Source organism: Phyllobates terribilis, unplaced genomic scaffold, assembly GCF_046119375.1.
Source record: "Phyllobates terribilis strain yellow unplaced genomic scaffold, ASM4611937v1 Scaffold_3__8_contigs__length_932513732, whole genome shotgun sequence".
Classification (NCBI taxonomy): domain Eukaryota; kingdom Metazoa; phylum Chordata; class Amphibia; order Anura; family Dendrobatidae; genus Phyllobates; species Phyllobates terribilis.
In genome coordinates, this window is record NW_027362763.1 from 659,621,624 (window position 1) to 659,637,961 (window position 16,338).

A 16,338-nucleotide genomic window follows, 5' to 3' on the forward strand; every position below is an offset into this window, starting at 1 on the left:
ACTGTGATACTCTTATGTGTGATACATATTGTTCTTATTCTTATACAGGTGAACTTCGTCATCTTTATCCGCGTGATCTGTATCATCATCTCAAAGCTGCAGGCGAATCTGATGTGTAGATCAGACACCAAGTGCCGGTAAATGACTCCTTTCATGTGGACGCCATTATATGTGCATCATGTCCACCTATATATATTACTAATCCATCGCATGTGATACAGAGGATTGTATCCTCTTCCCGCTCTCTAAGCCCCTCCGCCTCACCCTTTCTGCTGACCTTCCTTGCGTGCCAATCTTCTTGAGTTGCATCTTCTTTGTGAACATTTTGCATTTTCCCCATTTTTCATGGGTTGACTTTTTTTTTTTCTGCGATTAATCGTTGAAGCTGCCGCCGGTGATCATCACCAGACTGAAACGTCCATAACAGCTCAGAACCTTCCGGAGAAATCGTTGAACGTGTGTTGTTACGTCTATCCCGAGTTTTCATCATCAAGATGATGAGATCCATTATTGGGCGACACCTTGGTAGTGCCCCGCCGGGACCTTCTTTCTCAATGGTGTCAGCCTACAGCTCTATTTGTCGGTGTGTGGCCATCATTGCACCATGCCGGCAAAGATAACGACTCACTCAGAACGTGACGTACTTTATTTTATTGGACGCAGAAGAGACCTGAAAATAGGGGACCATTCACACCGACTGACAGGAGCAAGAGGAGACCCCAGGAAACAGACAGGACGGGATCACAGTGGCTTGTAGGCTGGAAAAGAGACAAAGTAACAGCAGTAAAGGGAATAAAGCAGAAATGTTACATGGAAAGTGATACATTGTTACAGCATCCCCGCTCATCATCAGCTGGAATTGTGCCGCTTAAAGGACACATAAAAAACACACGACAAACTAGAACTTTTCTTGCGTAATGTCCCAAAATGTACTAATAGAAGAGACAACCAGGTTCCCCCGGGAAAGTGACGTCCGCTGATAACTGCTGCAGTTCGTCGCAATGTAACTGTTTAATGGAGTAACGATCTCACTGCACAAATTCCCACCGACCCCTCTTACCTTCCGTAATGAAGCTGTAATGCACAAGTCACCGCCGGACGTCAATCCCGAGCCGACTCCGCGTCCTGCTGACTGCGCGCTTTACCGTACAGACTCTCCCAGATCACGGCGGCAGCAACCGGGTCATGGGCTCCAATCTGCAGTAATGGAGATGGAGCGAGAACGTCGATAATGACACTCGTGGAGAAGATGAGAAGGAATCACATCCAGAGATAAATATCTAATGAGGGAATTGTGCTGAAGCCGCAGGAAGCGAAGACGACGGCGTCACCTTCACTGCACTGACTGCCTCCGGCAGCCGGGGAATAAGGCTGCGTTCACATTATAGTTTTGCGAAGGAGTTTTTTGAAAACAACGTGCATGCTTCATCTTTGACGAAAATCCTAAAGGAAACTTCTCCAAACTGTCACTGTCCCATCACAAAAGCTGCAAAATGATTCAGGAAAAAAACTCTTTAGGAAAAGTATTTCTCCTCCAAAAAAAAAAAAAGGAAGGTTTCCTGCAGCAATTTCTGCCTGAAAACAATTTCTAATGCCCTGAAATCCTCTGTGCTTTTGGAGGAGACATTTTTTGCTAATATGTAGTTACTAATGTTGAGCGAGTATGTTCTGTCCGAGTAGTTACAGCTGCTCGGTGATATGGTTGAATCGCTCCCGTGTTCATGATTTGCAACTGTTTGACAGCTTTATTACTTGTGAGGAATGTGTAAGAAATAGACATTCCTCCCATGTAGTAAAACTGTCAAACAGTTGCAAATCATGAACACGGGAGCGATTCAACCATATCACCGAGCAGCTGTAAATACTCGAAGCTCGGCCCGAGCATACTCGCCGAAAGGGTTAATAGAACATACTCGCTCAACACTAGTAGTTTCATTCGCCTTCGAAAATACTCTGTGCAGCTGATAGCCTCCGCCTTTTGCACGATGTAACTACTGGAGCTCTGTAACTCTAGTCTGTAACCTCCAACAAGATCAGAGCAGTCTAATTCTAATGATGTCTCACTTACTGGGCTTCTTGCTGTAGTATTAATTTCACTAGATACAGTATGAGCCCCCGCATAGCCTCCTATATACAGTATGAGCCCCCGCATAGCCTCCTATATACAGTATGAACCCCCGCATAGCCTCCTATATACAGTATGAGCCCCCGCATAGCCTCCTATATACAGTATGAGCACCCGCATAGCCTCCTATATACAGTATGAGCACCCGCATAGCCTCCTATATATTGTATAAGCCCCAGCATAGCCTCATAGATACAGTATGAGCCCCCACATAGCCTCCTACATACAGTATGAGCCCCCGCATAGCCTCCTATATAAGGTATGAGCCCCCGCATAGCCTCCTATATACAGTATAAGCCCCAGCATAGCCTCATAGATACAGTATAAGCCCCAGCATAGCCTCCTATATACAGTATGAGCCCCCGCATAGCCTCCTATATACAGTATAAGCCCCAGCATAGCCTTCTATATACAGTATGAGCACCCGCATAGCCTCCTATATATTGTATAAGCCCCAGCATAGCCTCATAGATACAGTATGAGCCCCCACATAGCCTCCTACATACAGTATGAGCCCCCACATAGCCTCCTATATACAGTATGAGCCCCCGCATAGCCTCCTATATACAGTATAAGCCCCAGCATAGCCTTCTACATACAGTATGAGCCCCCGCATAGCCTCCTATATACAGTACAGTATGAGCCCCCGCATAGCCTCACATATATAGTAGGAGCACCCGCATAGCCTCATAGATACAGTATGAGCCCCCGCATAGCCTCCTATATACAGTATAAGCCCCCGCATAGCCTCATAGATACAGTATGAGCCCCCGCATAGCCTCCTATATACAGTATGAGCACCCGCATAGCCTCATAGATACAGTATGAGCCCCCCGCATAGCCTCTTATATACAGTATAAGCCCCCGCATAGCCTCATAGATACAGTATGAGCCCCCGCATAGCCTCCTATATACAGTATGAGCCCCCGCATAGCCTCCTATATGCAGTATGAGCCCCTGCATAGCCTCCTATATACTGTATGAGCCCCCGCATAGCCTCCTATATACTGTATGAGCTGCCGCATAGCCTCCTATATACAGTATGAGCCGCCGCATAGCCTCCTATATACTGTATGAGCTGCCGCATAGCCTCCTATATATAGTATGAGCCCCCGCATAGCCTCCTATATACTGTATGAGCCCCCGCATAGCCTCCTATATACTGTATGAGCTGCCACATAGCCTCCTATATACAGTATGAGCCCCCGCATAGCCTCCTATATACAGTATGAGCCCCTGCATAGCCTCCTATATACAGTATGAGCCCCCGCATAGCCTCCTATATACTGTATGAGCTACCGCATAGCCTCCTATATACAGTATGAGCCGCCACTTAGCCTCCTATATACTGTATGAGCTGCCGCATAGCCTCCTATATATAGTATGAGCCCCCGCATAGCCTCCTATATACAGTATGAGCCCCCGCATAGGCTCCTATATACAGTATGAGCCCCCGCATAGCCTCCTATATACTGTATGAGATCCCGCATAGCCTCCTATATACAGTATGAGCCGCTGCATAGCCTCCTATATATAGTATGAGCCCCCGTATAGCCTCCTATATACAGTATGAGCCGCTGCATAGCCTCCTATATATAGTATGAGCCCCCGCATAGCCTCTTATATACCGTATGAGCCCTCGCATGGTTTTAATCTAAATTGAATACATTTTTAATTTTTAAGTGTATAAATTTGTTAACTAGTTATTGATAATCCTCTGTTTTTTGTAAACTGGTCCACACGCACATGTAGACACACACTCACAAACACATGTAGTCACGCACACATGCAGTCACACACGCAGTCAGACACCAGCAGGCATGCACATACACATACACAGACACACACCGACACGCAGTCACGTACATACACACAGACACACAGTCATGCACATACACACACACATGAAGTCACGCACACACGCAGTCACACACGCAGTCAGACACCAGCAGGCATGCACATACACATACACAGACACACACCGACATGCAGTCATGCACATACACACACACATGAAGTCAGGCACACACGCAGTCAGACACCAGCAGGCAGAGACACACACGGTCATGCACATGCAGTTATGTATACACATGCAGACTTGCACATATCCAGGTTGCAGAAATGTGCACACACACAAACATATACAGACACATACAAAGACACATACATACAGGCATAAACATATTTGAAGACATACAGAAAAATACATATAAACAGACATATCACAGACATACATAGATAAACACAATCATATATGCACACACACTGTTACACACGCACATGTCACTCACCATCCCTCTGCTCAGCTCCCGTTCATCTCGTCTCCAGTACAGAGCGCACTACGTGACGGCACATTAGCAGACCTGGCCGTGCACAGAGCCGTGTTTGCTAGCTGTGATGCGGCCGGACTGGCACACAAGTCAGTTTACAAGTGCAGTGCTGGCCCGGCCAAAGAAGAAGCAGGCGGCCCTGCACAGCTGTTAGGGGAGCGGCCCCCCGCCCTTGCTTGCTGATATATGTGCGCTGATTTGGTGCCGCACACAACATTATACTGAGGGCAAACTGGCCATGGGTTCCCCAGAGCCTTGGGCCCCAGGAGGTAGCCCAGATTGCCCTCATTATAATCCGCCTATGCATGAACAATAAAGTAAAATATTTGTGAAGCATCCTTACATCTCACACACTGAGAAACCTCCTGTAAGCTATGGAGGGGGGGGTGTTCTCCTCTCCTTAGGGTCTTGCTGCTGCTTATGATTGGTCAGCATCATACAGGGTGAAGAAGTAAACGCCCCCAGTGAAAATGATCTAATAATATTGACTTGGAGTGCCAAATACATTGATTGTTAATATCTCCACCAAGGAGAGGGGAAATAAAAGAAAACCTGTTTTATTCCGCTCTACAGCCGTTATTACTTCAGGTGTCGTGTTCAGCATGAAACATTTGGTGAAAGGTTCTCTTATAAGCTCCCAAAGAACAGTAGAAGACAGGATTGTTATTGATGATCATCCTCTCCTCTCACAATCTCATGCGCCTCTCACCTTTCTGACATTTCGATATCATAAAGATCATCTCATCCTGAGCTGCCTGATTCCTGGATAGAATGCCAAGACTGACACTGATACAAAAAAGGCTAAAAACAAGCGCGAATGTGACTTGCAGGGAGAGAACGCTCTGCTGTGCTGCATTGTCGGAGATGTAGTGTTCGCAGATTGACGTCTTATTTCATCATATTCATTATCTGCCTTCTCCAATTCACAGATTAGCTAAATCCACGCTGACACTGATCCCACTCCTGGGGACGCACGAGATCATTTTCGCCTTTATAACCGATGAACACGCCAAAGGATCCCTGCGCTACATCAAGCTGTTCTTTGAGCTATCCTTCAGCTCCTTCCAGGTAAGATGCTGTTCTCCACCCTTACTGTAGGAGGCAGTGTAATAATAGATCTATCTACACCTCTGTCCCTAGTGCCCAGGATAAGACTCTTCCCTATAAAGAAAAGGGGGTGATGGATGTTGAAACATATCCAGGGAAGTAGCAGAGCGGTTTGTCAGTGTAGCAAAGCTGTTTCTCAGTGTAGCAGAGCAGTTTATCAATGTAGCAGAGCAGTTTGTCAGTGTAGCAGAGCTATTTGTCAGTGTAGCAGAGCTATTTGTCAGTGTAGCAGAGCTGTTTGTCAGTGTAGCAGAGCTATTTGTCAGTGTAGCAGAGCTGTTTGTCAGTGTAGCAGAGCTATTTCTCAGTGTAGCAGAGCTATTTCTCAGTGTAGCAGAGCTGTTTGTCAGTGTAGCTGATCTTGTTTCTCAGTGCAGCAGAGTTTGTCAGTGTAGCAGAGCTGTTTGTCAGTGTAGCAGAGCTGTTTGTCAGTGTAGCAGAGCTATTTGTCAGTGTAGCAGAGCTGTTTGTCAGTGTAGCTGATCTTGTTTCTCAGTACAGCAGAGTTTGTCAGTGTAGCAGAGCTGTTTGTCAGTGTAGCAGAGCTATTTGTCAGTGTAGCAGAGCTATTTGTCAGTGTAGCAGAGCTGTTTGTCAGTGTAGCTGATCTTGTTTCTCAGTACAGCAGAGTTTGTCAGTGTAGCAGAGCTATTTGTCAGTGTAGCAGAGCTGTTTGTCAGTGTAGCTGATCTTGTTTCTCAGTGTAGCAGAGCAGTTTATCAGTGCAGCAGAGCTGTTTGTCAGGCAGCCGAGTTGTTTATCAGTCTAGCAGAGTTTGTCAGTGTAGCAGAGCTATTTGTCAGTGTAGCAGAGCTGTTTGTCAATGTAACATAGCTGGTTATCAGTGCTGCACAGCTGTTTGTCAATGTAGCTGATCTTGTTTCTCAGTGCAGCAGAGTTTGTCAGTGTATCAGAGCTGTTTGTCAGTGTAGCAGAGCTATTTGTCAGTGTAGCAGAGCTGTTTGTCAGTGTAGCAGAGCTATTTGTCAGTGTAGCAGAGCTGTTTGTCAGTGTAGCAGAGCTGTTTGTCAGTGTAGCAGAGCTATTTGTCAGTGTAGCAGAGCTGTTTGTCAGTGTAGCTGATCTTGTTTCTCAGTGCAGCAGAGTTTGTCAGTGTAGCAGAGCTGTTTGTCAATGTAACATAGCTGGTTATCAGTGCTGCACAGCTGTTTGTCAATGTAGCTGATCTTGTTTCTCAGTGCAGCAGAGTTTGTCAGTGTATCAGAGCTGTTTGTCAGTGTAGCAGAGCTATTTGTCAGTGTAGCAGAGCTGTTTGTCAGTGTAGCAGAGCTATTTGTCAGTGTAGCAGAGCTGTTTGTCAGTGTAGCAGAGCTGTTTGTCAGTGTAGCAGAGCTATTTGTCAGTGTAGCAGAGCTGTTTGTCAGTGTAGCTGATCTTGTTTCTCAGTGCAGCAGAGTTTGTCAGTGTAGCAGAGCTATTTGTCAGTGTAGCAGAGCTGTTTGTCAGTGTAGCTGATCTTGTTTCTCAGTCCAGCAGAGTTTGTCAGTGTAGCAGAGCTATTTGTCAGTGTAGCAGAGCTGTTTGTCAGTGTAGCTGATCTTGTTTCTCAGTGTAGTAGAGCAGTTTATCAGTGCAGCAGAGCTGTTTGTCAGGCAGCCGAGTTGTTTATCAGTCCAGCAGAGTTTGTCAGTGTAGCAGAGCTATTTGTCAGTGTAGCAGAGCTATTTGTCAGTGTAGCAGAGCTGTTTGTCAATGTAACATAGCTGGTTATCAGTGCTGCACAGCTGTTTGTCAATGTAGCTGATCTTGTTTCTCAGTGCAGCAGAGTTTGTCAGTGTAGCAGCGCTGTTTGTCAGTGTAGCAGAGCTATTTGTCAGTGTAGCAGAGCTGTTTGTCAGTGTAGCAGAGCTATTTGTCAGTGTAGCAGAGCTGTTTGTCAGTGTAGCAGAGCTGTTTGTCAGTGTAGAAGAGCTATTTGTCAGTGTAGCAGAGCTATTTGTCAGTGTAGCAAAGCTGTTTGTCAGTGTAGCTGATCTTGTTTCTCAGTGTAGCAGAGCTATTTGTCAGTGTAGCAGAGCTGTTTGTCAGTGTAGCAGAGCTATTTGTCAGTGTAGCAGAGCTATTTGTCAGTGTAGCAAAGCTGTTTGTCAGTGTAGCTGATCTTGTTTCTCAGTGTAGCAGAGCTATTTGTCAGTGTAGCAGAGCTGTTTGTCAGTGTAGCAGAGCTGTTTGTCAGTGTAGCAGAGCTATTTGTCAGTGTAGCAGAGCTGTTTGTCAGTGTAGCTGATCTTGTTTCTCAGTGTAGCAGAGCTATTTGTCAGTGTAGCAGAGCTGTTTGTCAGTGTAGCAGAGCTATTTGTCAGTGTAGCAGAGCTATTTGTCAGTGTAGCAGAGCTGTTTGTCAATCTGAACCTAATCACATTGGTAAAATAATGACAATATCGGCCCTGCTATATCTACATAACTCAATAACAGTATGCAGTCCCGTATTTTACCATAAGGGGTGGTATGGTAGTGGAAATATAACTTTCCTGTATCAACAGGGGGCAGTACAGTTGTTTATATGTATCCATACTGTGCATAGCATGCTGCGAATCTTCACCGTTGGTTTGCAGACAATTGGCTGTAAGGTCCTAATGTTTCTCACATCTGAGGGTTTGTTACAGTTGTAGCCCAAGTAGACAATCCTCTGTGCAGCAGCAGTCTCCCTCTGTGCAGCAGCAGTCTCCCTCTGTGCAGCAGCAGTCTCCCTCTGTGCAGCAGCAGTTTCCCTCTGTGCAGCAGCAGTCTCCCTCTGTGCAGCAGCAGTTTCCCTCTGTGCAGCAGCAGTCTCCCTCTGTGCAGCAGCAGTCTCCCTCTGTGCAGCAGCAGTCTCCCTCTGTGCAGCAGCAGTCTCCCTCTGTGCAGCAGCAGTCTCCCTCTGTGCTCACCTGACAGTAGAACCTGTGACGTCTCTGATCTCAGCCGCACTAATCGCCCGCCTCTGCTGTTCCAGGGTCTGATGGTCGCCGTGTTGTACTGCTTCATCAATAATGAGGTGAGCGGAGCTGAACACCTGATGCATCGTGTCCCTGCAGCTCCCGATCCTGCAGCTTTTCCTCCATCGCTCCTTGGGACACCTTCTTTTATTTCCACATTCTGTCTTGTTTTCATGAATTTATTCTTTCCTTTATTTTCAATTTTGAACATTTATGGGAAACTCTGTGCAGAGTGGGACTGATCTACTGTTACATATATACTGATATACTGTGTATTCCCCACCCCCGAGGTGCAGATGGTGGCATCATAACTGACTACTGGCCCCCATACGCAAAAGAGGAGTCAATAAGGAACAGAGGTATATGGAGTGGACAGAATAGTCTGGAGGGGAACAGAGAAGTCTGCTGGAGGGTCAGAGGAGTCTCAAGAAGGGGGACAAAGGAGTCTGGAGAAGGGGGACAGAGGAGTCTGGAGGAGGGGGACAGAAGAGTGTAGAGGAGGATGAAGGAATCTAAAGAAGAGGGATATTGGAGTCAAGAAGAGGACAGAGGAGTTAGAAGGGTGACAGAAGATTCCAGATGAGGACAGAGGAGTCTGGATGAGGGGGGGGCAGAGGAATCTGGAAGGGGACAGAGGAATCTGCAGGAGGACAGAGGATTCTGGAGAAATGGGACAGAGGAGTCTGGAGGGAAGATAGTAGTCTGGATGGGAAAGAGAAGTTTGGAAGGTGCAGAGGAGTCCAGAGGAGGATAGAGGAGTCTAAAAGGAGACACGAGGGTCTGGAGAGAGATAGAGAAGTCTGGAGGATTCAGAGGAGTTTAGAACAGGACTCTGGAGGAAACCAGTGGACTCTGAAGAAGAAGGAGGACAGAGTAGTCTGGAGGGGGATAGATCACCACTTCTCACTGCTCTTCCCAATGAAAATACATGCTTGCTTGGCCAAGCTGAGTGTCTGTCTGTATGTGGGAGTTGGGAGCTTGATTAGTTGACCAAGATTTTACGGGCACCTTAAAATCTGTGCTGTGAAAGCAACAAGAAAACTTTGCCAGATCCATCACACAATGGAAACCACCAATGGAAAAAGACCAAGGCTCATGATGTAGATGTGAACATGATCAATGTTATACATGTCAGATATGATCTCTTCCTCTCTATCTGCTCTTGCTCCAGGTCCAGGCTGAGTTCCGGAGAAGATGGGAACGATGGAGGCTGGAGCATTTATACAGTCAACGTGATAGCAGCATGAAACCCATCAAGTTCCCAGCCAACAGCCTGAGCAGCGGAGTGACCATGGGCAGCAGTGTCTAACTCTGCTTCCTTTGCTTGAATTTCATTGTCCAACCATAAACTGTGGAGCCATCAAAGGAGATCTCAGAAGCAGCGAGGTCCATCGTTTGTACAAGTAGAGACAACATCCTCTAATATTGTTTCTATATAAGTAACATTGACGTTTTACTACTTTTGGTCTCAATGCTTGTCTCTTGCCAGTACACCGACCACCCCACCAGTCAGTCCTTAAGAGAAGAACCCTTAGATGTTTGAAGGTTTATGAAAAGGACATGACTGGATACAGCTTAATGAATTGTTGTACAGACCCCAACCAATAACAAGACTTTTATGTGGCCATGGGAATGTCTACATGTCTTCAGAAAACATCTCTGAAGGTCTTCTAAAGAACACTGAAGAGGGTATTCTTGAGGACATCTATGAGAGTCATGGACAACATCCTCAAGAGTCTACAGAAGAACATCTATAAGAGTCTTCAGTAGAAAATATATGAGGGTCTTCAGGAGAACATTTTTGAGAGTTTGCAGAGCAATATCTATGTGATATTGTGATAACATCTATGAGGGCCTTCTGGAAAACATCTACAAGGGTCTTCTTGAGAAATCTACAAGGGGCTTCATAAGAAAATCTAAGAGGTTTTTCAGAAGAACATTTGTATGAGTCTTTAGGAGAACATCTAAAAGGATCTTCAGGAGAAAACATACGGATCTTCAGGAGAATACCTTTGAGAGTCTTCAGAACAATATCTACGCAAGTCTTCAGGAGAACATCTTTGAGGGTCTTTCCGACATCATCTACATGGGTCTTAAGGAGAGCATCTGTGTGAGTCTTTATAAGAACATCTATGAGGGTCTTCTGAAGAACATCTGCATGTGTCTTCTGGAGAACATCTAGGAAGGTCTTCAGAAGAACATCTATGAGCTCTTCAGATGAACATCTATGTGTCATCTGGAGAACATCTACGAGGTCTACAAGGGTCTTTATGCTAAAGTGACTTTATTTTCTGAATATGTCTGGATATGTCTTCACCAGCTCCTTCATTGGTCTTCATGGATAGTCAGGGTGCTTACAATATGAATGTATCTGGGAGGAATATGGGAAACATCATTACTCATATTGTTTTTCATTTTACCTGCAATAAACTTTACTTCTAGTAAAGAATTCCATCTATTCTACCAAAACCAAGACGATCCCTCAATGGTTTCCTATTCTTATCCAGTTGCAGAAGCCAGTGGTTGCCAGAAGATCTCTTGGCAAGTAACATCATTATGGAATATGGGATATTGGTAGTTGTCCACCTTGACGGATGCTTAGTTATGCTGGATCTGCTCATGGAGTTGACTGTCCTATTGTTGGTGTGAGCTTCTCAGGACTTCTTCCCACCTTAGAAACACTGGCAGGGAATGGCCCAAGGGTCAAAACCCCCTTCTCTATTACAAGGAATGTGAATGAAGGTTGGGCAGCTTCCCACTACTCCTTCTGTCTCAGAAGAGCTGTGTGGAGAGGTGTAGCTACAGGGGATGCAGAGGTAGTGGTCATAATCAGAAAGGTGGGGGATAAAGCAAGATAGGACATGTGTAGCTATTTCCAGCGAACGCTAACAATTATCATCTGTGACCTTCAACCATAAGTCGGCCCTGATGTCGGACCTGATAAGTGGGTACGAAGTTACAGATTTTGCACTGGGATCTTAGATCTACAGATTTTCCCCTTGAGTCAGTGGAAGAAGTGGAGGCTTGAGCACCTGGACAGGTGGACTTTTTACTGTGGAGACCCATCTGCTCTATAGTCGTCCTTGCATGTGGTCATATGGGCATAGAACAATCTTTCGTATTCATGGAGCATTGAATGTCATGATGTACACCATTTCCTTACAAGCCAGTTCCTATAGGCACATGGTGGACACCGCAGCTGTGGACCAAAGCTAGCCTACGTCCGACTCCTACTGCTCAGAGATTTATAGCATTTTCCTACTGAAATGTCTACTGTAATGTTATTTGTGTTCTTGGGGTCATGTATGAATAGAGTCTTCTATATGGCATCTCCATTTCTATGGTGTACGACATGGCTGTATCTCCAGCGGATGTAATAGATACTCCATCGCTCTTCAGAACTTTGGTGCCATTTTCCTATGAGTCCTACTCCACTGCTCATGATTGTACTCAGCTTTTATAGTGGCTGCAATGGATTCAATAACTATATCGCACTGTTGCATTATGTTCACTCTGAGCAGTGCGATTTCCAAGGCACAAGCACCATACTGTGCTCCCATCAATGTGAGCCCCATCCAGCCTACAAATAGGGAAGATTGCCCACCATAAGCATTGATGTCCTGTGGATTATCTGATCCTGAGGGGTCTGACTACTGGAGCCCCCGCAATGCAAAGAAGCGGTGACCTATGGGGACATGACATACGCTGGGGGAAACATAACACCACGCTGATCTTTAGTCTTCACTACGGCCATAAATGTAAGGGCTGTGCTGGATGTTTCCACGTGTAATCACTGTGCATAATTATGGGGGTCTCACTAGGTATATACATGTGTTATATGTCTACATGTATAGTGAGACACCCATAGGTGAGAGACAACGGAGTGATGGAAGCCCCCAAGGACTGACCACCCCACTGCGCCATGCCATATGTGTAATATATAAGAGGTGTGGGCGGGCAGGTTTTCTGTCTATAATAATATTCTTTATTTTTATATAGTGCTAACATATTCCACAGCGCTTTACACACATTATCTATTTTCTAAGGCTGGAAAAAATGAATCATCACGAATGTATTTTACTTTGTCCTTCAACACAATTTTCTTCTTATTTGTATCAAACATTCTGCGCTGATCCATTTCTAATTATTTCTCTACAGGGGACGGAGTTTGTTATTTTAGGTTAATAAAATTGTGTCTGACAGGCGGACGTCACTGACGGGAACATTTACATTATCTGCTGCTGTCTGATTGGCACTAATGATTGGGGTCACACAGGCTGGCTCTAATAATAGGGTTAATGCAGGATGCCTCTATTGATGGGGGCACCCTGGTACTAATAGGGTTACACAGGATGGCTCTAATGATGGGGTACTCTGGTACTCTTAGGGTTACACAGGATGGATCTATTGATGGGGCACTGGTACTAATAGTATTAAACGGGAAGGCTCTATTTATGGGGCCACTCTGGTACTAATAGCATTACACGGGAAGGATCTATTTATGGGGCCACTCTGGTACTAATAGCATTACTCGGGAAGGCTCTAATGATGGGGGCACTCTGGTAAAAATTGAATTACACAGGATGGCTCTGTTGATGGGGCACTCTGGTACTAATTGGATTACATAGGATGGCTATATTGATGGTGACACTCTGGTACTAATAGGATTGCACAGGATGGATCTATTTATGGGGCACTCTGGTACTAATAGGATTACACAGGGTGGCTCTATTTATGGGGGAACTCAGGTACTAATAGGATTACACGGGAAATCTCTATTTATGGGGCCACTCTGGTAATAATTGAATTACACAGGATGGCTCCATTGACGGTGACACTCTGGTACTAATAGGATTGCACAGGATGGCTCTATTGATGGGGACACTCTGGTACTAATAGAATTACACAGGATGGCTCTATTGATGAGGGCACTCTGGTAGTAATAGGATTACACAGGATGACTCTATTGATGAGGGCACTCTGGTAGTAGTAGGATTAAACAGGATGGCTCTATTGATGGGGGCACTCTGATACTAATTGAATTACACAGGATGGCTCTATTGATGGGGCACTGAGGTACTAATTGGATTACACAGGATGGCTCTATTGATGGTGACACTCTGGTACTAATAGTATTGCACAGAATGGCTCTATTGATGAGGGCACTCTGGTAGTAATAGGATTACACAGGATGGCTCTATTTTTGGGGGCACTCTGGTACTAATAGGATTACACAGGATGTTTCTATTGATAGGGACAGTCTGGTACTAATAGGATTACACAGGATGGCTCTATTGATGGTGACACTCTGGTACTAATATGATTGCACAGGATGGCTCTATTTTTTGGGGCACTCAAGTACTAATAGGATTACACAGGATGGTTCTATTTATGGGGGCACTCAGGTACTAATAGGATTACTCAGGATGGTTCTATTGATTGGGTCACTCTGGTACTAATTGGAATACACAGGATGGCTCTATTGATGGGGACACTCTGGTAATAATAGGATTACACAGGATGGCTCCATTTATAAGGGCACTCTAGTAGTGATAGGATTACACAGGATGGCTCTATTGTTGGGGGCACTCTGGTACTATTAGGATTACACAGAATGGCTCTGTTGATGGAGCACTCTGGTAGTAATATGATTACACAGGATGGCTTTATTTATGGTGGCTCTCTGGTACTAGTAGGATTACATAGGATGACTTTATTGATGGGGGCACTCTTGTATTAGTAGGATTACACAGGATGACTTTATTGATGGGGACACTGCGGTACTAATAGGATTACACAGGATGGCTCTATTGATGGGGGCACTCTGGTACTAATAGGATTACATAGGATGGCTCTAATGATGGGGGCACTCTGCTATAAATAGGATTAAACAGGATGGACTATTGATGGGGCACTCTTGTACTAATAGGATTGCACAGGATGGCTCTATTGATGGGTCACTCTGGTACTAATAGGATTACACAAGATGTCTCTATTGATGGGGGCACTCTGGTACTAATAGGATTACATAGGATGGCTCTAATGATGGGGGCACTCTGGTACTAATTGAATTACACAGGATGACTATTGATGGGGCACTCTGGTACTAATTGGATTACACAGGATGGCTCTATTGATGGTGACACTCTGGTACTAATAAGATTGCGCAGGATGGCTCTGTTTATGGGGCACTCTGGTACTAATAGGATTACACAGGATGGCTCTATTGATGATGGCACTCTGGTAGTAATAGGATTACACAGGATGGCTCTATTTTGGGGGGCACTCAGGTACTAATAGGATTACACAGGATGGTTCTATTGTTGGGGCCACTCTGATACTAATTGGAATACACAGGATGGATCTATTGATGGGGACACTCTGGTACTAATAGAATTACACAGGATGGCTCTATTGATAAGGGCACTCTGGTAGTAATAGGATTACACAGGATGGCTCTATTGATGGGGACACTTTGGTACTATTAGGATTACACAGGATGGCTCTATTGATGGGGCACTCTGGTAGTAATATGATTACAAAGGATGGCTTTATTGATTTTGGTACTCTGGCTCTAGTAGGATTGCATAAGATGGCTCTATTTATGGGGGCACTCTGGTATTAGGATTACACAGGATGACTCTATTGATGAGGGCACTCTGGTACTAATAGGATTACACAGGATGGCTTTATTGATGGGGACTCTGCGGTACTAATAGGATTACACAGGATTGCTCTATTTATGGGGGCATTCTGGTACTAATATGATTACTCAGGACAGCTTTATTGTTGTGGGCACTCTGGTACTAATAGGATTACACATGAAGGCTTTATTGATGGGCGCACTCTGGTACTAATGGGATTAAACAGGATGGATTTATTGATGGGGCACTCTGGTACTAATAGGTTTGCACAGGATGGCTCTATTGATGGGGCACTCTGGTACTAATAGGATTACATAGGATGGCTCTAATGATGGGGGCACTCTGGTACTAATAGGATTACGCAGGAAGGCTGTATTGATGAGGGCAGTCTGGTGCTAATAGGATTACACAGGATAGCTCTATTGATGGGGGCACTCTGGTACTAACAGGATTACACAGTATGGCTCTATTGATGGTGACACTCTGGTACTAATAGGATTGCACAGGATGGCTCTGTTTATGGTGCACTCTGGTACTAATAGGATTACACAGGATGGCTCTATTGATGATGGCACTCTGGTAGTAATAGGATTACACAGAATGGCTCTATTTTGGGGGTCACTCAGGTACTAATAGGATTGCACAGGATGGTTCTATTGTTGGGGCCACTCTGATACTAATTGGAATACACAGGATGGCTCTATTGATGGGGACACTCTGGTACTAATAGTATTACAGAGGATGGCTCTATTGATAAGGGCACTCTGGTAGTAATAGGATTACACAGGATGGCTCTATTAATGGGGACACTCTGGTACTATTAGGATTACACAGGATGGCTCTATTGATGGGGCACTCTGGTAGTAATATGATTACAAAGGATGGCTTTATTGATGGTGGCACTCTGGCACTAGTAGGATTACACAGGATGGCTCTATTTATGGGGGCACTCTGGTATTAGGATTACACAGGATGACTCTATTGATGAGGGCACTCTGGTACTAATAGGATTACACAGGATGGCTTTATTGATGGGGACACTGCGGTACTAATAGGATTACACAGGATTGCTCTATTTATGGGGGCATTCTGGTACTAATATGATTACTCAGGACAGCTTTATTGTTGTGGGCACTCTGGTACTAATAGGATTACACATGATGGCTTTATTGATGGGCGCACTCTGGTACTAA

General features: G+C 45.0%; 1 protein-coding gene across 1 annotated transcript in view; it reads left to right on the forward strand.

Annotated features, from left to right (window-relative positions):
* GLP1R (glucagon like peptide 1 receptor) overlaps window positions 1–11,796 on the forward strand; it is a 347,688-nt gene extending 335,892 nt beyond the window's left edge. The window contains exons 9-12 of the mRNA XM_073673565.1: window positions 49–137; window positions 5,385–5,523; window positions 8,519–8,560; window positions 9,673–11,796. Of these exons, the coding sequence (XP_073529666.1) occupies window positions 49–137; window positions 5,385–5,523; window positions 8,519–8,560; window positions 9,673–9,810 (408 nt within the window). The 3' untranslated portion in view covers window positions 9,811–11,796. The remainder of the gene's footprint in view (window positions 1–48; window positions 138–5,384; window positions 5,524–8,518; window positions 8,561–9,672) is intronic.
* Window positions 11,797–16,338: the final 4,542 nt, after the last annotated feature.